Source organism: Rutilus rutilus, assembly GCF_951802725.1.
Source record: "Rutilus rutilus genome assembly, chromosome: 12".
NCBI classification, from domain to species: Eukaryota; Metazoa; Chordata; class Actinopteri; order Cypriniformes; family Leuciscidae; genus Rutilus; species Rutilus rutilus.
The window spans coordinates 34,688,999-34,713,924 of NC_140217.1; the positions used below are offsets into that span (position 1 = coordinate 34,688,999).

At 38.6% G+C, this 24,926-nt stretch overlaps 1 protein-coding gene across 4 annotated transcripts in view; it reads right to left on the reverse strand.

Annotated features, from left to right (window-relative positions):
* The window catches only part of grm4 (glutamate receptor, metabotropic 4), a 163,813-nt gene that overhangs the window by 32,471 nt on the left and 106,416 nt on the right, over positions 1-24,926 (reverse strand). For all 4 annotated transcript variants that reach the window (XM_084426031.1, XM_084426033.1, XM_084426032.1 and 1 more), the window contains 3 exons: positions 15,032-15,167; positions 12,260-12,414; positions 11,016-11,156 (listed from right to left, as the gene is read on the reverse strand). In XM_084426031.1, the coding sequence (XP_084282157.1) occupies positions 11,016-11,156; positions 12,260-12,414; positions 15,032-15,167 (432 nt within the window). The remainder of the gene's footprint in view (positions 1-11,015; positions 11,157-12,259; positions 12,415-15,031; positions 15,168-24,926) is intronic.

Below are 24,926 nucleotides of genomic sequence, written 5' to 3' on the forward strand. Positions count from 1 at the left end.
CTAGCCCACACACTTCTTAATGCTCTTCGTACGCAAACACACACAAACGCATTAGCACTCTCTCTGACGGACGCTCGCAGACGAACACACCCATTCATGCCATTTGTGTGCACACAAAATCCTTCAAATGCGACAAGTTCCAAGTTAACTCCTCATCTGAGCACATTCACATACGCTACTGTACAACTTGTTAACATTATTTATTAACATTCACCGATTTGCTGAAAAACATTGTTTTATTTAAATTATTTTTTATAAAATAATTCAAACACTAAGTACTGTGACAACACTGAAACAAAAATAAAAATAAAACGTAGAACTTATATTAGAACATTAAAATAGCAGAAAATAAAATACAATTTATTTAATTAATCAATAAATATATTTAATTAATCAATAAATAAAGTAATAATAATTACTAATAAAATAATATAATATAATTAATACATACAATTTAAAATTAATAAATTTTATCTTCATATGGGGCTTTTTTTTATTCACCAAAAAATGATATATCTGATTAATTCAATTAAATTCACTGCATACTTAATGCATTTTGATCCCAATTCAAAATAATTCATAGAGATCAAATACATACAAATTATTTTAAATAATTAAAAATGAATAAAACACTCCTTTTATCTTAATTTGTGGCATTTTCTCACAGAATATTGATTCAATCGATTGGCATCATAAAATAAAAATAAATAAATAAAGCAAAGCGAAACAAAACGCTTTAAACACAAAATCCTACAAATCCGACAGTTACAAGCACAAACTCCTCATCCTAGATTCTAAACACATCCACAATGGCTATAGAGCCGGCCGCCGTTTGAGGAATCCTTTGCAATTAAGGGAGGCATCTCAGAGAGTTTGTCGGGGGCTGAAAGGTGGCAGAGATGGCGGCCGTGACAGAGTAGCACGCTCATAACCTTCCGTACCTCTCGCTGCTCCAGGGCTTTAAAGACACTAGATGTCCTGCTCTGAGGGCTCATGCTCTCACTGGGAATAATGGCTCTGACTCTCCCCATTTGCCAGAAAAACCTCCAGAGTCTTTTGTCTCACTTAAGTCTCTTGTTTGTGGTTTCGGACGAGTGAATTTTTTCTCAAAGGGTTTTGTGGAAACTCTGCTGTAGCCTTAACCTGAACAATGGTAAAAAAAAATATCTTGATACAAAGTGCTTTTGATTCAGACACAATGTGAGCGGTCTATAGAAATGGTTGTGGTGTGCACGTTACTCAAGGAGTGCCAGTTTCTGAATGCACTTACTGTATAAAAGCAATCCATTAACTTCCAACGAATGAATTAAAATATTCAGCATGGAGATAGCTGCTATAATTGATTCAAAGGACAGAACGACTGCTTTAGATGTTGCATACATTAGTTTTGGATCTCGGACCTCAAAAATCCCTCCAGCAATCAAAGAAGGGTAATTATTTCTGCCCTTTCAAAAATAATTCAGGTAATATTTTGTTGAGAGGCTTCAGGCTTTTTGTCTTAGGTCCTGACAATTTAAATATTAATAGTACATTTACATAATACGTAGAAAAAAACTTTTATTCAACAGTCTGTTTAAATGTTTGCTTTACATTGCAAGTCATTCTTTAGCTTTTATGCCAACCGTTACACTTACTACTCAAGGGCACATTTCTGATGACTCATATATTGCTCTTTGTAGGGATTTACAAGCCCACCTCTTTCATCCGTACTCAACATTTAGGTGGGATGGTGATAATAGATGGAATCTACATCACCTCTGCATTTATCAGTCATCTCCTCTGGATGAAAGATGGGTCTTTTTGATCAACGCTCCCATGCAAAGCATTTAAGACATATGATGTCTCCTCCACCACGCCTGAGGGAGGTTTTGTTGGGAACCAAAGAATCTAAAATGTCTCTGTTAAAGCTTGGCACTCCAAATCCAATGAATCGCCCCTGGGAGAAATCCCTTAACACTTTTTGAATACAAACACGGGCGTCTTGTGTCTTATCATTGTTTTAGAAATAGCCCTATAGTGGGAACCATATATTTATTCCTTAAAAATAAGCTGATGCAACACATTTTTAGTCTCAACTTAATTTCATTGCAAGCAATTCACTAAAACCTCAACAATACTTTACTCAATCCAGGGGTTTTCAAACATTCCTACGTCAGGTTCCCCTGAATATAATGATAACCTTGCAAGGAACCCCAAAATATAAAAGCAGCTCTACATTTTCCATATATTAAGACCCATTTATGTTGTATGAGAAAAAAAATATTAAAATATAATATTATTTATACAGTATTTCCAAAATTAAATAATTGACTAAATATTGCAATTATTTACGCTGGCTTTAGTACAAATGAATAGTTCAGCCATGAAACTTTATTCACATTCTGATTGGTTGTTTTATTGTAACTTCCACAGTCAATTGATTTCACGTATCCAGCACTACTTCCCTTTATAACCACGACACATTCTTATTCTAGCCCTCCGCCTTCCCTTACCACCTGCCTAGATCTGCTACAGGGGGGTCTTCCCTCTCTCTAGAATAGCAGCAGCATGTTTATGTTCTGAGTATTTAGCAGAAGCAAGCCGTATTTGCACTGCAGCAGTGTAGCAGATCTAGTCCCCCATGCACAACCAAACCCATGTACATTCCATTTACATTAACAAAATGTATAGGTCACAGTGAATGAAGAAACTGCATAGGCCTATTGACTTTTAATTCCTAACCTCATCTCTGCCCACTCTATCATTCTTTCTTTCTATCTATCTTTCTTTCTTGCTGGCAATTACAAATAAACTTATGCAAAATAGCAGCCATTTATATACTTATTTCTGACCAGGTTACAATGTAATTGTATCTATTACTTGAGGTGAACACTATTAAAAAAATCATACTGTATGTAAAACTGTGAGAACCTTTTCTGCTATCTAGCAAAGAATATGGATGGGTGATATGACCCAAAATCTTAAGGCTGCAGTCCATAGTTTTTCCTCTGTCACCATCTCTGTTCGAAATCTGCAATTGCAGTTATTCGCGGAATTATCAACTTTACGTGGGTTGTGCCTCGGCACGGCACAGCGCGGATGAATCCAATGTTTTGAGGAGAATGTGCGGCTGTCAGTCGCCGCGCCGGTGTGGATTCTGTCATTCGGAATCATCACAGATTCCACTTTTTGGAAGTATGACCAACATAAGAATTTTCACTGGAAAATGTCATCTGAACAAGCAAGTAACATCCACTTTTGTTCAGACCAACTAAGGGGGGAAAAGCATTGCAGTAAATCGCGCTTAAATTTAACGATCACTTATCATATCACGTCAAACCGTGCAAATTATACTTTGTTCTCAAATTGTTAATGTTAACAACATCAACAACAGCTACATTTAATGCCCTTCAGATTTTATCCTTGTTTTCGGATGAGCCCGGTTGCAGTCTCTTTTTTTCTGTAGCCACTCCGAAATCCGAAGTCTTTTGCGTTTTACAACGGGTGAATCTACAGTTGTCACTGGTGATTGTCGTTTGAACCTTTCTGGATTTGCCATCAAATTGATAAGTTTAATTATATCAAGTGCTGTGATCAGCTATAAATCTCCACCTCCAACATCCTCACACGCAATATAGCCTACTAGCTGGGACACCTTCTTTATGTGTACAGATGTGACGTAATGGCGCAAAGACATGCTGGTACTGCACCAGTACCACTGGAATTAAAAACATTATTACAAGCTTACCGTTTTGAATCGAGCTAAGGCAAGCAGATAGTTTTGAACACTGGCTGGTTATATACCTGCTCAAAAATGTATTTTGGATCATTTTTAACCTAAAAAAGTTACAGACTGCAGCTTTAATTTTACTTCACAGTAACAATATATATATCATGGTTTCACAATTTTCAATATCAGTTTTATATGACAGCAAAAACGGAATTTTTATTCTTTTTTTTTTGTTGTTGGCAAAAAAAAAAACAGGGTTCTACAGCCCTTACTTCATTGTACCCAAGAAAGGTGGTGGGTTACCTGCGAGTTTTGAATCGGGCATTACACAAGCTACCGTTCAAAATGCTGACGCAGAAACGCATTTTCAAATGCATCCGTCCCCAAGATTGGTTTGCAGCGATAGACCTGAAGGACGCGTACTTCCATGTCTCCATCCTCCCGCGGCACAGAATATTTCTGCGTTTCGCGTTCAAGGGTCGTGCATACTGTACCAGTACACTTGAAGAAAACAGGACAGAAGTGGTTGAAAGTGGACAAAAGAGATTAAAATACAGGTGTAAACGGATATGTCTCTCCCTCGTCTACTTGTGATCCGATCGACCAAAACGCATCTTAATACCAGGTGTAAACAGGGCCAAACTTGCCTTACAATCCCCATTGAGTGTAACACATTTTTAAGTTTCTGTGCTAGGTTTTTGTGCTTCCTCTACAGGACAGGTGGTGTTATAATGGCAAATTTTGCACACACATATATGTTTTTCAGATTTATAAAACCATTCTGGACCTGCTAATCTAAATTAGCAGAAAATTGTGCATGCAAGCTTACAAAAGCTTATTATGCAGAGCCTCATCTGCATACAATTTACATATACATACTGCGATCCAGACAGGTGGTAGTACCAATATTTAACTTAATTTATAGTGTTAATAATGTTTAGATAATTTTGCTGAAAATAAAACAAAGACTCTGATTAAGACAAGTATTGTTGCACAGTAAGTGCTGTGCAGCAGACCGATGGAAGAATTTGCTCACCATTGTCTTAAACACTGCTTAAGTGTTTGAAATTAAGTGGTACAGGGCTGCACAATACAGCAGATCTGTGTGCATATTTACAGCGACATCATGGTTACATCCACGAATACCAATGATCAAACTGATCCAGACAGCTGACAAAAGATGTTTTCGCAGACCAATGGTCCATTCGACTCCTGAACTAACAACTCCATTTCAAGCTAAGTGTGCATTATGCATTGATGTTTATTTTAAATAATTGTTTGGTTCGTTTTTTGAACTGAGAACACAATTTATGCAATTTAGAACAAGCCCAAGTGGAATTATGGGTCAAGAAATCCTCACTTTGGTTAAAAATATACTTCTCATGGAATGTCATGGGGAAATTCTAAATGCAGTGCATGCATTACCAATCTTTCCATTTTATAGCTTATTTTTTAATTTTTTTAATTTTTACATTTTATAATTCCTGGATGACTGCATCTGATTTGAGTGCTTAACACTATACATACATTTATAAAAACTAGAAATGGTACTTTCTGAGGCCAATTTTGTAGGAAATATTTGGGCCACTACACCATATATATTCTGTAACAATTAATTGAGATGCTTACACTGGAACTGCTTTTTCTGGTCATTTGGCAAAAAAAAAAAAAAAAAAAACATGGATCAAATTAAACCTTTTTGCCAGCAGCAACATTTCCCTCCAATATTTATATCTTTTGAAACTTGTTAAATGAGGCATTTTGTGTACAATCAATACCCAGGCTAATATATATTTATCAGCATCAGTCAGTCTGATGCTACTCAGCTTCAGACAATGTGCATGTAGATAATTACGGACTATCTGATGCATATTACACACAAAAAATTGGCAAGAATAAGAATGGTGCTATATGCAATTTGATTAAGCCAACTAGATTAGTTGTTCTCAACCAGTTCTGCTTTAGGACCCAAGTGGAGCACCAAAATGGAACCCAAATTGTAAAAATAAAATGTTCTTTAAAAAACGCATTGGTCTTTTATAAGTTTCTAGGCTTATTTATTTTCCAATCCTATCAATACATGATTATTTGACTATTTTTGGGTCACTACCCCACCGAAAACACTGAGAATAAGCTACAAAATGGACTCAAAAGTCAGTCCTACTCAAGAGAGCAGTGAAATCATGTAACTACAGCAAACAGATGTCAACAAGCTAAAGTTTGTCCTCCCATCCTCTGATATCACAGAGATCCATCTCAACATGTGCAATCCATAATCACAAGCTGCTCCCTGCATGAAGAATTTCCTGTATGTTCAACCCTGATAAAAGCAGAGCCGAGTGCTACAAACAGAGAAAGACAGAGAGCGAGAGATAGAGAATGGGAAGGAGGTAGAGAGGAGGGGAGGCAGAGAGAGCTGAACGCTGAGATATCCAGCCTTTTAATCCGACAGTAACCAGAGGGCTTTTGTGAGGGCTGGAAAATCGCAGCATTGATGTAGAGCACTCTTCTATCTCTGGTTGCTGGATCTTCGATAAGCGTGGGGGTCAACACAGTCTTTATATTCAAGCATTGCATTCTCTCTGATAAAACAGCAATGCTATACATTGTACTCATTAACTTGCTATCGAATGCATGATCTAAATTAAATTCAACATTACATACATGTGCTTTTGTACTAAATCTAACAGACACTACCAAACAAAAATGTGGGGTTGGTAAGATCGTTTTAATGGTTTTGAAAGAAGTAATCCATTGCTCTGGACTTCAGTGTCACATGATCCTTCAGAAATAATTATAATATGCTGATTTGCTGCTCTACAAACATTTCTTATTATCATCAATGTTAAAAACAGTTGTACTGCTTTCATTTTTGTGGAAACCACAATTTTTAAGGATTCTTTGACAAATAGAAAGTTCAAAAGAACAGCATTTAAAAAATGTCTTCACTGTCCGTTTTGATCAATTTAATTTGTCCTTTTTTAATGAAAGTATTTAAAAAAATCTTACTGACCCCTAAACATGGCATTTAAGCTTTTTAAATAAATACACCAATAAAGTCATTTGATTTTGGGGTCAGATCTTGATGTCAAAACTATACCACATTCAGATAGGCGGCGCACATTGGGACTCATTCGTGAAACATGAACCGAACAATTTATGTAGCAACAGTTTTCCGAATGATTTACACAGAAATTGGTCCTGCACGTGTTTCATGAATTAGGGCCATTGAACAAGCTGACAGCACGTCAATAAAAGCCAAAAATCAGGCTTAAGCCTCAAGGTGAAAAATATATTTGTGCCATTTGTGTTTTGCTTCAACCATTAACCTTTCTCCAAAAAAAGGAACACTTTAAATAAGAAATATGACATCAAATGACTTCTTTATCACTAGTTTTTCTAAAGTATAGCACTCTCCAACAGTGACATCAGTGGATTAAGTTTCAGCGGGGGACTTCCCTTGAGCTCGATGTGTTCTCACTAAGCTCCAACAGTGAATGTGAGGAGGGAACAGCAATATACTGGCAAACATTGATGTGATTGGTTGATTACACCATCAGTGCACAAATCCACATCAACGGGTCAAACTGATGGAACAGGCCTGACTAATTACAGAGTAAACAACTCAATCATTTGGTCAACACTATGTTCAGGCACGTCCGAATCAAAGTGAACTTGAAATGACTTGAAATTATCTGTGAGTGAGCCAGGTTTGTGAGCACTCAGCTTGGTTAAATTGAAGCTGCATCTCTGTGCCTGTGACCATCATTACATCTGCAATGTTTACCAAAAAAATTATATATATATATCAACCACCAAATCAATAAAAATAATCACCAAAAACAGTTAGTGATAAATATAATATGCATTAAATATTTAATATATGCTTACAAAAATATTATAGTTAGAGATGCACCAATATTTAAACTGTCCAATACAAAAAGGCAATAATTATTTTCAGGCTATGGCAATAGTCTAAATTGTCAACATTATACTATTTTGACTAATCAAAAATAAAACAGTACAATTAGTGATTTTAATCATCACAACATTATACAGGAATGTACAGTATGTAAAATGTACATTAGAAGGATTTCTGAAGGATCATGTGACACTGACGACTGGAGTAATGATGCTGACAATTCCTTTTAACTGTTATAATATTAATACGCAATATTACTGTTTTTTGATCAAACAAATGCAGCCTTGGTGAGCATAAGAGACATCTTTAAAGAACATAAAAATGGTATATATAGTATAGTGCTGCTTGATTATTGGTATAAGCTAAATGCGGTTTCATAGGTCTTTAATCTGCAAACAGTTTCAAGATCAAATAAATGAATAAATAGATAGATAGATAAATACTGCAAATAATACCTTGCATAGTGTATGTAAAACCCAGCTCACAGCTAATAAAATGAATGAAATACAGTGTTGTCATAGAATCAGCTTTAATTCATACCCCAAATATGTTTCACAGATCCTCCATCACATTAGTCATTATCGAAAATGTCAGCTGGAATTCAGGCAAATCTGTGGGTGCCTGTTGACTCATGCATTAGCATTGTCCCTCTGAGGCTATATTTGAGGCTACACTATAGTCTGTCTAGATGACTAAAAAAACAACAACTCCTCACTGTGCTTATAACACTATGCAAATCAAACTCAGAATTTTAACAGAAAGTACAGGTCCTGAATGCATGACATGCTAGGAACCATGCTAGCTAAACCTTAATGGAAAATACATGCAGATCTAGACTGTTAATCTCCATCAGCAGACATTACAGCGCTGAAAACACCCAGACCCTGGAGACCGTCGCTATGCTAACTCGAGACTCCACACGAATGATAAAGGTTTGTCCAGCCACAGCCGTAGTGGCCTCCGGTTCTGAATCCGTGCTTTCAGACAAATATTACATCCTCCCTTTGAGACAAAGCTGTTAGAGGATGCGACCTAGTTAAGGCTGCATTGTCTTTCACCATGAAGTTGTTTTCTTGAACTACAGTAATAAAGCTGTGCAAATAGTCTTAACACCATTTTCATTTCCCACGTGGCATTATAAATCTGCTACAATGTGCATGGCAAATGCCATGTTCTTTACATGAATAATCAAGCCTGATTTCAGCATGATTTAGTATGCGCCTAGTTTTTTTAGATGCGAACCATTGGGTGCAGGGATGGAAATTAACTTTTTTGTCCACCGGCCACTGTGGCTGGTGGATTTCAAAATCTACCAGCCACTCAATGTTTTTACCAGCCACTTTCTTGTTTTTAACCGACAATGTGTAACTGCATGTGAAAATTAATACTACAAGATCTACAATACTTAAACAGTTTATTTAATCTCAAGTCTCAATGAAATACTGACATTTTCTCTTTCTCTCTTATATATATTTCTCTTTTTTACCTGGATGTGGCATTTTAATGATTCATGGTCTTTTATGGCTTCCAGTTTTAGGTTTTTAGTCCCAACAATGAAACTAGGGCTGGGCGATATGGACCAAAAGTCATATCCCGATTATTTAGGCTGAATATCGATATACGATATATATCCCGATATTTTTTCCACAAAGTGAGCAAATGTTCAGTCAAAGTCAAAGCCAAATATGACATGTCACAAGTAGTTTTATTGAAACCGGCTATTTCCACTCACACAAGCACTGTCCCCCTTTACTTAACATAAATTGTAAGAATATGACTAATAGTAAAGACTAGTACTAATAAATAAACATTAGGCCTATGCTAAAGCTATTAAATAGCAGTCCCAAACTAGTTTTTGTTAATACAATGTTGGTATGAGCCACTAGAGTCATTTAAAAATATAAAAAATAACACAAAGAAAAATAAAGTGGCATTTTAACAATAACTGTTAATGAATCATGGAAACTGCTCCTGGTGAACAGAATGAAAATCATACCTGCATTACTTTTATTTTGGGTAATTTACAACGTAACGGCGTTGCATGCTCGTAGTTTCTTGTGCACTTTATATACAGTGAGGCGATACACAGCGCACGCCGCCGCATTTGCGCGTGCAATTGAAGAGTGTGCGCTCCGAGCACAGGATAACGGCTGACGTGACAGGACAAGAAAGTCCGTTTTTCTGAGGTGAAAGACTTTATTTCAGTGTACACTTATGTCCTCTAAAAGTGTCCGCCGTCTGTGTGAAACAGTATATTTTTATTTACCCGCCACGGTGGCCGGTAGGTGAAGAGAGTTTACCCGCCACAACACAAAATCACCCGCATTTGGCTGGTGGCGGGTGCTAATTTCCATCCCTGATTGGGTGTTGCAAAAGCATGCAAGAAATATATTCAAACACAAAACTACCACAGAAGAAAGAAAAAGCTGTGCTCAGTGGCATGTTTTGCATCTCATTCACGCACACAGAAAACAACATACCATGTTTTTTGATCAAGTGAACAGAAGCACGGCATTTAATCACCAATGGCTATTCAAGAACGTAAGGTAACAATGATGAATTTTCTTGTGGGTGTAGCAATTAGCATAAAGAAAAAGTGATTTATTATGTTGTGGCGGAGCGATGGATTTTGTTTCAGGCCAGATACTTCTTGCAGCACGCTAAAGGCCAGCCATTACAAGTGAGCCCACTGACAAGGATTATGCACGGTGACATTTAGCGCGCTGAGATGTTACAGTGAGCCCCTTTGCCACAGTCGCATATAATTTGGCTTCCGCCGTCTCTAGGAGGTCACCGCACCGATACTGAACCGAGAGGTTAATATCCTGCCCTGCTTACTGGTGCAGTGCAGTAAGCGCTGTAATGCTCGGTAGGCTACAAGCTGAGAATTAGATGCGCTACCGTAGCCACCCTCGAAAAGGTCTGCCGGCGGAAACCCCTCCTCGTAAGATCGCAACCTGCACTGATTGGATGAAGCCTGAAATGTGTTGCTAGGAGTCAACCTTTCTTCACAGCCAAACGGACGGGCTCTGACCAGGGCTGAACTTATAACTGACGGGGCCGCCAAAGGCGGCTCTTCCCCCGAGAGAAGGCTCGAATCAATTAAAGATCATCATCTCTTTTCCAATTGGCTGGATTGCATTGGTTCTGTGTGCTTAGCGTAGGGATGCTGCTGCTGTGCATCAGAAAACATCAGACGTAGAACAGCTTTGCTGTGGTATGACTAATCAGACTCTGGTGTAAACAAAGGCCCATTTCAGGCGATCTGAGAAAAGCAGGCCTAGTCTTTTACGATAGATTTGGCTTCTCCCTTTTCTCACTTTCTCTCTTTTATGGAGGTCTGTGAAATGGAGTATTGCCAGAGGGAGAGGGAGAGATACTTACTTGTGCATTTCTTAATGCCAGATCCCTTCTTCAAGGCATGGCGGCTGAGCTTGCAGTTGAAATTGTTCTCCCAGAACTCTGCAAACCAGATATTCCTCCGGTTGTTCTCGAGCGTGCGGCTGGTGAAGTAGCGATCAAAGCCTGAGGGTAGATCGAAGAGATATGTGTCACTTTAATGCGCTCTGTCAGAGTCAAAGCTCTCAGCCAATGAACTTCAGAGAGCAACAGGATTTGACGGAACATTTGCATGTTGCATGTAATTTTTGTCTCACCGAGAATGTTCTATTTCGCTATGAAAAGTTCACCCAAAAATGATATCATCATTTACTCGTCCTCAAGTCATTCCAAATAAGTTGCTATTTTCCTGTGGAACACATTTTTTTAACAATCTTCATGCAGTTTTTTTCTGCAGTTACCACAGCAGTTATTTTTGTTGTAAATTAATTGGTATATTTTCATTTGATTAAAAGTTTGATTAAATTGTTACAATTTTATGAATTCGTGTCATTAGACAATTTTTATGATAAATTAGTTTTGAAGCATACAACATAAAAAAAAAAGAAAAAAAAAAGGATGGTTTATGGATTTCATGAGCCCCATATTAAAAGTTACTCTGTGGAGTTTACTTGCATGTAAACAAAAAGTTACGTGTACATGCATTTCCTTCCTAGCTTGTTAAAGAATATTGTGATAAATATCAATATAAAATTATGTGGTATTGTGTTGTTCTGAAATAATAATAATTATTATTTTTTGCCATATTGTTCAGTCCTACACACAAGATACTTGATGATGTCATTAACAATTAATCAGAATGCACCATATTTAAATAGAGGCTTTTCAGTGAATTACGACTTACAATTTGGTCCGTTGATCGCACAAAACCATTAAATGGCTGTAAAAGACTTGGAATAAAAACATACAAGTCGATTGACCACTTCTATAGTGCTCTTTCAGAGCTTGCTGGTACTTTTTTGTATGGAAAAGTGCTGGATGAGGATATTTCATAGTTCTCTTTTTGTGTTCCACTGAAGAAAGTAAGTTGCATATTTGAAGGAATTTTTGTTTTTGAGTGAACTATTCCTTTAACACAATGCATGCATCATAACTTGTTATGATTACTAAATGCATCACAAGTAGCTAATGTGTTGTCATAAAACATTAAGCACACGCTCTGGTTCAGAACTGCTCTCTAATGGATGAGAGCAACCACTGACAAGTGGAGGATTTAATCTGTCACTTGCCTCTGATGGACTGTCGTTTGGGTAGGATGGTGACAGCTCCCTCGGCCATTTCCTCCTGGTGAAGCACTGGCGATATTTTCGAGCCCCAGCTATCTGACCCCACCCACAGGAAGTGACCCGTCTGATTGGCTTTTTTTGCTGCCTGGAGTAGCCGCCTGTTAAAAGATGAGTGGCAGTAAAAAGTTGAATATAGGCTTTTCTACCAAGCTCTGAGTCACATCAACTCTAATTACTTGTTTGCAATTATTGTCTACTTTCTGTGGTGCTTTGGTGATTCTCCATTTACAGTAACTGCAAATCAATGTGTTATTGAAAGGTCAGTATTGACACTGCTCAGCGCAGAAATTTCTAAGCATTCTCCGTCAGGCACAGTAGCAATTGATGTCAAAATTAGTCATGCACAACTGACAGCAAAAGCATTTCCCCAAGATAATAATGGCTCAATAAAGTATGTTTCAGGCGGTGCACAAAAATCACTTTTAAACAGACACAGACTTGAAGCATCTTCGCATGCAGTTTTCCATAAGCCGTGGAATACATTTTCTGGGCTTATATGCTAGTAACTTATCAACATTTTAATAACTGAATTAAATTCGCCCACATCTTTGCCGGCTATGCTTGCCTTGCTGCTATTTATTTACCTACATTAAACATGAGACGCCATTCCCAACACATTTTACTTTCAAAATGAAGCAATAACTACTACAGGGGTTGGAGAATGAAACTGAAACACCTGGTTTTAGACCACAATAATTTATTAGTCTGGTGTAGGGCCTCCTTTTGCGGCCAATACAGCATCAATTCGTCTTGGGAATAGTCCTTCACAGTGGCAGAGGGATTTTGATCCATTCCTCTTGAAGAACAGTGGCCAGGTCACTATGTGATGCTGGTGGAGGGAAACATTTTCTGATTTGCTCCTCCAAAATACCCCAAAGTGGCTCAAAAATATTTAGATCTGGTGACTGTGCAGGCCATGGGAGATGTTCAACTTCACTTTCATAACCATCAAACCATTCTGTCACAAGTCTTTCTGTGTGTATTGGTGCATTATCATGCTGATACATGGCACCCCCTTTAGGGTACAATGTTTGACCATTAGGTGCACATGGTCCTCCAGAATGGTTTGTTAGTCCTTGGCAGGGACGCGCCAATCAAGCACATTAGAGAAATGCCATGATATAGCAGCCCAAACCATCACTGATCCACCCCGTGCTTCACTCTGGACAGCAACAGTCGGGTATTAAGGCTCTTTGGGGCTTCTCCACTCCGTAACTCCCATGGATGTGGGAAAGACCGTGAAGGTGGACTCATCAGAGAACAATACATGTTTCACATTGTCCACAGCCCAAGATTTGCACTGTTGGCACCATTGAAACATTTGGCATTGGCATGAGAGACTAAAGGTTTTGCTTAAGCATCCCAACCATGATTATTGACTCTGTGGGGCTCCCGATGAACAGTTTTGGTGGAAACAGGAGAGTCGAGGTTTATGCGCATTTAATTCTGCATTGAGTTGGGCAGATGTGGTTTTATGTTTTTTGGATACAACCTGGGTTAGTACCTGGACAGACAGCTTTCTCTTGCGTCGACAGATACTGTGGTTCGTCCTACGTGGTGGTATGCCGACATTATTCTGGATACATTAGCTCTAGAAGTCTTGATACACCACAGAGACTTGCTGTCCTGGTTACAGATGAGCCAGTGAGACGTGCACCAACAATTTGTCCTCTTTTGAGCTCTGATATGTCATCCATTATGCTGTGTGGATTGCAATATTTTATGTACAGCTAGGCTATTGCTCAGCTAATTCAACCTTCACACTCTGGTCTTACTGATGGAATGTAAAATCAATGAAGATCGGCCACCAGGCCGCACATATAGGCATGAAACCTTCAACACTATATTGGTCAGAATTTCAGTTTCATTGTCCAACCCCTGCCTAATACAATTCCTAAATAGCCATTTGGTTATTGGTTAATATTAATCAACAATCTGCATGGCCGAGGTGACACCAGCTAAAAAGGAAACTTGAAGCAAGTTATCAAGTTGTTACATTCTAATGAAAGATATTTTTGGAATATCATGCAAAATAAAATCAAGAACATGTATAAAAGAACAAAGGGGCCATTTTAATTTCATCATGTTGTCTATAAAGTTTCTTTTTTTCCATTAGGAAAAACATACTGAATTACAGGTGCATCGATGTGAACATGGATAAACAAACCATTATGATCTCAAGGACAATGGCTGACAAACAATAATTAGATAAGCATGATTAAACAGTCATCCTGAACGCTCAAGCAAGCAACAAATTGAAAAAGTTTGACCATAATTATTCCTTCAAATTAAAACGATTATTATTCAATGGATGTCTAATAGCACATTTAAGTGAAGGCTTTTTGTCAATTTTCATGAGAACAGCTGGGTTCTAATAGTTCTGATTAGGTACTCCAGGTGCTCATTGCTGGGGCGTTGTAGACCTTCCCATGGGGCAAAATTAAATGTTATAATAGAGGTCAGGGAAATTAGTTTTTCACCTCTATGCAGAGTCCTTGTTGTGTGTTTCAAATGTTAGATTAGAATACAATACACATGTTGGGGTTTCTTTTATTAACTTTTTAACTCTGCAGAAGCCAATTAATTGCAGAAACGAGTTTAACTGCTTCGTCGTAGCCACAATAAAGAACTTATACTATATAATTCCTGGAAAAAGAAAAATAGTATAATCCTTTAAGATAGTTGTTAATTTAAAAAACAACAGAATCCACTCACCTTATATCATCCTCATTTGCAAATATAATAACAACCCTCGCATTCGGATTTTCTCCCAGTCTCTGAATTATCTTATCAAACTCTCCTGGTTTTGGCTCACGGGGGATTTTCACCGACTGTGAGATACACACACTTCCTGTGAAAAAAAAGTGTCATGATTACTAGTTGCAAAATAAAGAACAACATGTCGAAAAACTCCCATCGAACAGCTTATTACTGGTAGTCCTGTCCAAACTCACTGCACTGGTTGAGGGAGACGTTGCTATGTTTGGCAGCTCAAATATATTCTGTAAAGATAGGCATTTGTTACCATAAGGAGCTATTTCAAACTGATCTGACCTTTAAAAATGACTTGGTAGTGTAACCTAGTGCAGTCAGATCTATTCAGATATATATTAAATAATTAAAAAAAAATTTTTTTTAGAGTACTCGAATAGAACAATGTTCTAAATGCACCACAGAGCCATAGTGTTTATACTCTACAATGAAGTCAAGTGGCTTGCTTTATCCTTATTTTTTCTGCACTGTCAACTGAGATCAATACCAGATCCCCTAAGACCAAGGCCAAGACCTGCCAGTCCAAGGGACCTGAAAAATAGAAGATACTGAATTTATTGCAGCATTCAATCAATGAAATACTTTGTATAGTAGCCATTCAGAGCTGTGGAATTGTCTGTAATGGTCAAGATACCGTACCCGCCAGTGCTGAAGGTAATTAGGTATATTAAACTAGACTGTGAGACTTTCAGAGAACATAAGTTGAGACCCATCTCCAGACCATGACTTACAATTTACCTTTCTATATTAAAGGCACAGCTAAATGTGATTTTTATTATAATGGATTTATGAGAAGATTGTTTCAAAAGTTAAAAGTTATATTTTTAAAGCCTATTAAAATAAAAAAAAATTGGGTTTTCCTCTTGTTAAATGGTAGAAAAATCTGGATGTTCTACGGAGAATCTTCATTATTTAGCCTTGGATCCCGAATGTGTTAAAGTTTTGCTCTGCTGGGTCCTTAAATTGCACCAGTTCTCAGTATCAATGTATTGTTTTGTTATTATGTACTTTACTGTGTTTAACCATAATGCTACCTCCTTTGTTGTAGTCTTTTGTTGTCGAAAGTCTAATCGTTGCAATCTCCAACCCTCTTACTTTCACAGATGCCTTGAATTAACCTTGTGTCATATCAGCAAATAGTCATATGCAGATTAACTGAAAAAAAGAGTGCATAATAATAAGCTCATTAAACTTCTTATATCCTTTCTGAGAAAACACTGAGCCCTTGTCAGCCTCCACACAAACCGATAGTTGCCGTTCCAAGGAGAGGGCGTTTTCAAAGCGTTTGACCTGTCCTCGCTGAGAGACGAACACTGATTTGCTTTAATTAGACAGAAAAGAGAACCCTCAAATATGCCATATGGAGAGGCTTCCTAACGGCAGGAGTCTCGCAGTCACTTGCAGCCCTCTGCTGTGTGCATATGCTACGTTGAGTCAGGAGATATTTTAAATGACTGAAGGCCTCAAGGTAAGAACTCCAAATGTCACTGAATGAGACAACATTAAAGCAGACAAAGTCACACAGTGACTTGGGTGGATGTGTATGAAACTATTGTTTTATTATATTCTAAATAAAGTATTTTACAGTAGAAAAAGGAGACAGACAGACAGACAGACAGACAGATAGATAGATAGATATGAAAGAGAAATACAAAAATAATGATTGTTTCCAATCAGGTTTTCCAAACCCTCCCATCTGCCATTGGTTGTCCCACCCCAAACTCACACCATTGGTTGAACCTATTACGCACAGTACCTGTTGTAATAGAATTACACTTTAATCAAATTTAGCTCATTTATTTTAAATATAAAAAGACTTTGTAACAGGAACAAATGGTGTTTTGATGCATTCAAGAACGTCTTGCATGAGTTGACCAAAATATGCACAAGCATTTCCAGCAGGGTTATATTTGATGCTTAATCAAATAATAACGAACAGCAGGAGGGGTGATCTGAGAACAGATGGGCACTGACAAGATGGAGAAATATAGGAGTTATAGGAGTTATTTGTGTGGGTAGGTCAGTTTTCTATTTATTTACTTCTTTTTTGGAACTGACTTCCTAAACAGATTGAAAGTAGCTCTTTCTGTGTCCATGGAAACTTATGGCATGAGCAATGTATTAAGAAACTTCCAATAAAGTAGAAGTAATAATAATTTGATAATGCAATTTGAGATCAAATGTTCTTTAGAATTGGAACATCTATTATTTCCAGGGGTCAGGGATTGGCTATTAACATAGCCCCTGATGGCTATTTGGAAAGAAAGAAAGAAAGAAAGAAAGAAAGAAAGAAAGAAAGAAAGAAAGAAAGAAAGAAAGAAAGAAAGAAAGAAAGAAAGAAAGAAAGAAAGAAAGAAAGAAAGAAAGAAAGAAAGAAAGAAAGAAAGAAAGAAGACGACCAACTTCTTGTTTCAAAAGTAAATACATAAAAGTGCTTGTCAAAACATTTCATAAGGTCTTTAGGGAAATATATAAAGAAAAAAAGAGGCTCAATCTAATTTTGTGAGAAGGCTCTAATAATAGCAATGACACATTCAGAGTCAAGCCCAGAGTCAAAGTGACAGGATGTCAGAACTTGATCGCCTGATTGGTGGCAGAGTCAATTATCCTTTCCAGACACATTGTGAAAAAAGCTCAAGAGAAGATACTAACAACGCATCCATATGTTTTAGAAGCCTGTCTTGGCTAACAATTAAAGGGACAGTTCACCCAAAAATAAATATTCTGTCATCATTTATTCACCCTCATCTCATTTCAAACCAGTATGACTGTCTATTGTCTGTGGAAAAAAGAAAAGAGAATTCTGAACAATGTTTCCATTCAATTACAATAGAGAGAAGCGTCAAAAAGGACAAGAAATCAGGTATCATAAAAAAAACGTATAGTTATGCGCTATATTCCAAGTCTTCCTAACCCTTTCTAACAGACAGAAATAAAAGTTCTAATTAAAGGCGAGTAAATTTTCATTTCTCCGTGAAACATTCACTTAAATAGCTCATTTCAAATCATAAAGATTTTCTATTGTCCCAATTTATATTTTCACTAGAGAAAAAGAAGCTGATTCATTATTTCTACATTTATAAAGTAGCACACAATGGAGGAAAAAAAGTTGTTTGTCTTCTTTCTTGAAGCAAAAGTTTTGTCTTAGGATTTGAGACTTTATGCCTCTGTCGTCCCTTTTAAATCGAACACGGTAAACCCAGACAGAGTCGCATTTTCACGAGTGACTGGATGTCTATCATGTTTTCCTCAAGAACTCCCACAGACTTCACAATGATAAAGAACCCCAGCAATCCACAACGTCAACTGGGATATCTAACTATATATATATATATATATATATATTTAATTCAAAAATCCCTTTTAGCCGGGCACTTTTATCAACAGAATCCGTACTGCATTTGCACCTTGCCTGGAATGAGGCATGCATGGTTTCTGAGAACAGCCTGAGCAGAATCTCAGAGGAGAGTAAATGTCAGACTGAATCTTGAGCACTATATATAATAATCTACATGTTTGTCTCCAGTAATTATGAAGGTTATAATTATTGATCCATTATTACAAAGCCTTAGGTAACTCACCATATGACTAACCTCCCTCTTGATTAGATTTACCAAGGCCTCAGAGGTTTCTATTTGGATCTCCACATGGAATCAATTACAGCAGGCAAATCTTATTTATCAAATATTGTAGATTTATGTATGCTGAGAGCAGCATAGGCTGTTTACTTTGTTATTGTGCCATGCTGCGACTGAAGATTGCTCATCACTCAGCGGTGGCCCAAGTCAACTCCACAGCACCACTGGGCAACCATTTTCCATGGTGATGTATGCTACTGGCACCTTTCAAAACTCTCCAAATCTATTCCTTCATTTCAGAATTCGACCCTTCAAGGTCCCTCAGCAGCAAGCGCATTATAAATTTGGCCCATTACTGGAACCCAGAAGATATTGAAAATATCGAATGAGGTCCTGCTTGAAGTAGAGTCAACAAAGAGAACCGGTGCAGTATGTTTCCCATCAATGCCTCGGATGATCTTGTGAGGTAGGCTACTTATCGCACACAAACGTGTTCATTTGATTAGCGTGAACCTACTGCGGTATTAGATAACACACTCGGTTACAGACATTACAAGCAAATAACTGATATTGATACAGGGTTAAGATGCCGCAAAGCCCTCCTTTGAAAACAGCATAAAAGACAGAGGAGAAAAACAATAAGGCGTTTCACAAACATAGTGTTTTTCAGCTTTTTCCCTGGAGGCAGGACTGAAGACTGAATTGAATCATGTGCTGGTCAGGGCAGAAAAAAAAAGTCGGGAATGCCTTCGGGTCTGGAATTGAAGAGTGCTGTCTTGCGCTCAAAAGGTATGCTTGAGTCTGTACAGGGAATGATAAACAAATCATAAGATGATCAGACATTATGTAGCAAAGAGGCAGCTCTTCATGCCCATCTTTTAAAATGTATGGACTAAGGTTAGTATATGGTCACCGTAATCAAACATCCATAGCCTACGGACCCTCAATGTAACAATATCTTTACTCTGGCCGTTTTCTCTGAGGAGACAAGGGAGGCCGTGCCTCCTCCAAAAGAGATAAAAAAAAAAAAAAGATTTGCTGATTAATGGTTAGAAAAAGGTGACTATTGATATCTAAATAATTTACTCTACTTTTGCAGTTATTCTTCTTTTCCATATGCTTTCAATCCAGCAACCATGCAAAAATCAAATGGAACAATAATTCACAATGAACTAAAAGAAAACCTAGATCAACACAAACCCAGAAGATCAACACAAGTAACTGCATTTTACCCATTCAATTTGTCTCTGATTCACTGCAGCCAGCTATAAATAACTGAGAGAATTCTGTGTACATCACATATTATATTACATTAAGTAAGCATTATTTATCAGCCTTATCATGCAGAGATTCTACGAGGTGTAAGATACCATGCTCAGTCCCTTTGCTCTCTGTGGTACACCACTGCTCTATCATCTGCATTATTTATTCATCTGTTGCCATGAATTATGAAGGAATTGCTCCAAGCAGGCAATGCTACACAAATATCCTTTCATTCATAAACACCTTCAGTATAGGGCCCAAAAATCTGAGACCATGTTAAAAATCTGGGATTTCTTTTATTCATACATGGACAGGCACGGATTAACGCACGGGCCTACTGGGCACTTGCCTATGGCACTGGGCCAGCAGGGGGCCCTGTCAAATGTACTGTGTACATTCTTTTCAAATAATAATAATTATTTTTATTTTATTTTCAGTAAAATTGTTTTGAATATTGTGGAATAATGTGATTTTTTTTTTTGCAGTTGCAAAGTATTAACTGGTAAATAAATCAAATAAATCATTTGAATGTATTGCTGCGCTGTTGAGAGGGACATCTAGAGGCGAGTGAAAATCATTGCGTAATATAAAGTCATGCGTAGAAGACGGTCACTCGAAAAACAAAACAAAAGTGAGTTTAAAACCACAACCAAGTGGATCAATGAAAAGAAAGCAAAAAAAGGACAAAGAAGCAAGAGAAGCTCAATAGCTACAAAAGCTACCAACAACCTCCAGCTTTTTTTTAAATGCAAACACTGCTGATGCTAACAACAACAAGTGCTAGCACAACTAACTGTGATAGCAGTGATACTGGCCGGCCTGTGATTACTACAAGCCGCTGGCGCCGCCACAGCCACCGTCACCATCACCATGTCAGGATGATCACACTAAGAGTAAGACAGATGATGACCACCTGTTTTGGGAGACAAACAACGACCCAGCACTGTGGGGAGATATAAAAAGGGATTCGGTGAGAAGTATTCTTATTAACAGAGGGGCTTCCGCTTTCCATAACCGAAGCTCAAAATATACTTCTTCCGTAAGGGATAGCGGTCTGGGTGGCAAGACTCGCTCCCTTACCAATGATTTTAAAATTATATTTTAAATTTTAAAATGATTTATTACACACTCACTTAATCAAACGGCCAGATTGTGTCACGAGAGTGGCTTTTATATTCTCCATCAACGGGACAGGTGTTCTGCTATTCTTGCAAACGTTTCTCATCCAAAAGACACGCCTTTACAGACGGATTCAGTGACTGGAAGCACCCAGAACGGATTTTTGAACATGAGAGGAGCCCAGGTCATATGTCCTGTATGCTAGCCTTATTGCATAGATCTAAAAACACTCAGGCGATGAACTCAGCTCTGGTCAAACAAACTGCAGGAGAGAGGGATCTATCTAGGAATTTTAGAGCTGATATCTAATTTTGACCCCTTTCTATCGGAGCATATTAAAACACGCGGCCAAAAAGGAAGGGGAATTGTATCTTATTTGCCATCAAGTATATGTGAGGAGTTTATTGATGTATTGGGAGAAAAAAAACAAAACAACTAATCGCGAATGAATTCAGTCATCGTTGATTCAACACCAGATTTGTCCCACACAGACCAGTTAACATTCATCTTCAGATTCGTCAATGAGAAAGGGAATGTACTAGAATGATTCATAGCTTTTGAGCCCATTTCATGTCACACAGGTGAGAGTTTGTGTGATTACGTCATTAAAATGGTAAACAACCTTGGCTTGGACATATTACACTGTAGAGGCCAATCGTACGATAATGCAAGTAATATGTCGGGCAGATACAATGGACTGCAGGCTCACATAAAACGGATATATTGTGTCTTTTAGAAGAGTATAACGGCGTATGCAGGCAATTATGACACACACACAAACTTAGTGTGACTGCTCTGTTTACTCTCTCATACATCACTGACATAACACCGGACAAATCCGGAAACACATGTACAAAGTGCATCATGGGAAATGTAGTCACATAAGCAGCGTTAACACAATATACAACATCTCCTTCCCCCTAACTCTTTGAGGTAACACAAAGATTACAAATTAAACTAATATCAGTAGTAGGGCTGTAATCAACCAAAGAAAATCTTGGTCGACTGAAGTCCTGAAATTTTCGACTAAAAATTACATTAGGAAAAAAAACTTTAAATTAATTAGCTGCGCACTGTGCGCAGTACTTGGTAGACTTGATGTCCGCCTAAATGAATTATAAATAAACATAAAAAACTAGAAGGCTATTTGCAGTATATTAAATCGTTTTTGACTGACATGACACACAATTATTTTGCACTGAAATGACACACGAGTCTGTCGGCTCTGACAGCGTTGCATCACGTGCACCTGCAATATCATAGCCTATGATTTCCGAAAATAGTACTATGTTGTCAACAAGTGATATCATCACAAGAACTTTTGAGGAATATGCAACATAATTTAGACAATTGTTTTTGTCATATGTATTATACTAACTGACAGACACTGTCATTTCAGCCGCTCTGTGCAGCCAAATAAATAATATTCAGCAAACCTTCTAGTAGCCTACTTTCTTCAATCTGTCTCTCTTCTCCAGTGGGTTGGGCTAATCCAAAAGAAGTGAAAACAAGGGGGGTGTTCTGAAGACAGACTGTTACCTGTGAAACGGGTGCTCTGAAAACACCCCCATTAGCAATTAGTGCTTTCCACCTGATGAAATGAACGCGGCAAAAAATCGACCAATCAGAATTTTGGTCGAGCCAGAATGTTTCGACCAAATAATCGACTAATCGACTGGGAGATTACAGCCCTAATCAGTAGTCATGAATTTATGAAATTCAACTTCTCTTTTGACATTCAGTCTTCTTGTTAATTTCCTTATGTATATGAACACAACTAATTCCCTGGGAGTGAGGGTAGACTACCTCAAACCCTAGCTGACCCTTTTGGGGATTTTTCTGCCCCGAAACAATAAGGGTAACTCCTAACTAAGTGTAATCCAAGAAACACTGAGGTGGGTGCCGCTCCCTAACTAAGTATCGGCGGCCTATTTGGTTTCCATTTTCTGTCGGTACAACAGGTGATGCCTGTTCCTTTACAGATGGACAATTTGAGGTCTTGGTAGGCTCAGTGGTGAGTACTTCAGGAGCTGGCGTACTGTCACTAATTTGGTCAGTGATATCCGCGACTTCGGGAAGATCCGTAAATGCGTTGGCTCCCTTAAGCAACTGATCAGTGTGTCTCCTCCAAGAAAAATTCCAAGCAGTTTTGACTTTATACGAGACTGGACCTGTCTGAGCCTCCACAGTAGCCGGAACCCATTTCAGACCACCACCATAGTTCCGGGCCAGCACTGGTGAGCCTATCGAAAAGGTTCTGTCCTTGGCTCGCAGGTTTCGTCGCTGTACCTGATTCTTTTGCTGTCGTAAGACAATTTCTTTGAGTGTTGCTGGTTTAAGCAGCTCAAAGCTTGTCCTGAGCTCTCTATTGAACAACAAAGACGCTGGTGACCCTTTGGTAGTTGCGTGCGGAGTACTGCGATAGCACAGCAAGAAGCTATGAAGGCATTGATGAAATGTCCCCTGCCCGAGTGAAGCTTTCAACACATGTTTCAAGGTTTGGACAAACCTTTCTGCTAACCCATTTGTTGCAGGATGGTAAGGTGATGACGTGATATGCTGCACCCCGTTTGTTTGTAGAGATGTGGCCATCTCGTGAGATGTAAATTGGGGGCCATTGCACTGGAGGTCCAAATCTACTGAAAATTTCTCCCAGTTTCTCAATTGTCTTTTCAGCTAAGGTAGATTTCATGATAGCCACTAGAGATGCGCGGTTGGCGGTTACAGCCAAGGATTGGGCGGATGACGTGACGAAAAATAATATTTTAATTAAATTCGGGCGGGTGGCGGGCGGTTGAACCAATCAAATGAAAAATATATGTATACACAAATCAACGGATGGCGGGCGGGTGCGGTTTTGAAAATTGGTCAAAAACGTTGGTGCGGCTGGATGATGATTTTTGTGATGCGGTTGCGGATGAAATAATAGCCCATCCGCGCATCTCTAATAGCCACCTCAGACCACTTACTGTGTGCATCCACAACAACCAGCAGCATTTTGTCCTCGACTGGGCCTGCAAAATCAACATGAATGCGATGCCATGGTTTCTCTGGATATTCCCCTGGGTGCAGCGGTGCCAGTTGTGGTACATTACGTATGCGCTGGCATGACGTACATGTTCTTGCCTTTTCCTCAATTTGCCCATCCACTCCTGGCCACCAGAAGTAACTCCTGGCAATTTCTTTCATTCGGACCATTCCACAGTGTCCCACATGCAGCTGTTTTAGCACTTGCTCGCGCAGAGCCGGGGGAATAATCACTCTCCTTCCCCACAGCAAGCATGACGTTCATGACGTCGAGAGATGTATGGTTTTAGCTCCAGGTCATCACTCTCCCCTTTTCCTGTCATGACGATATCCATGACCTTGGACAGGATAGGGTCATTGCGTGTGCTCTTACGTACTTGCACAGCTGTTACTGGGGCCCTTTCCACCTGGCTGAAGTAGAACATTTCCGCAACTTGTGCCTCTTTTATCCTGTCAGCGAGAGGCAATCTGGACAGACCGTCCGCATTTCCGTGCAATTCCGATATTTGATATCATAGGTGTGAGCGGATAACAACAAAGCCCATCTTTGCATCCTACTGGCAGCAAGAGAGGGAATGCCATGGTGTGTGCCAAAAATTGCAGTGAGTGGGCGATGATCGGTCAGCAACGTGAACTTCCTTCCAAAGATGTACTGATAAAACTTGCGAACTCCAAACACAATGCTCAACGTTTCTCGCTCGATCTGAGCATAGTTTGCTTCTGCTTTACTCAGACTCCTGGAAGCAAATGCGATCGGCCTCTCTTAACCATTTGGCATGATGTGGGACAAGACAGCTCCCACACCATATGGAGAAGCGTTGCAGGCCAGCTGGATGGGAAGAGAAGGGTCA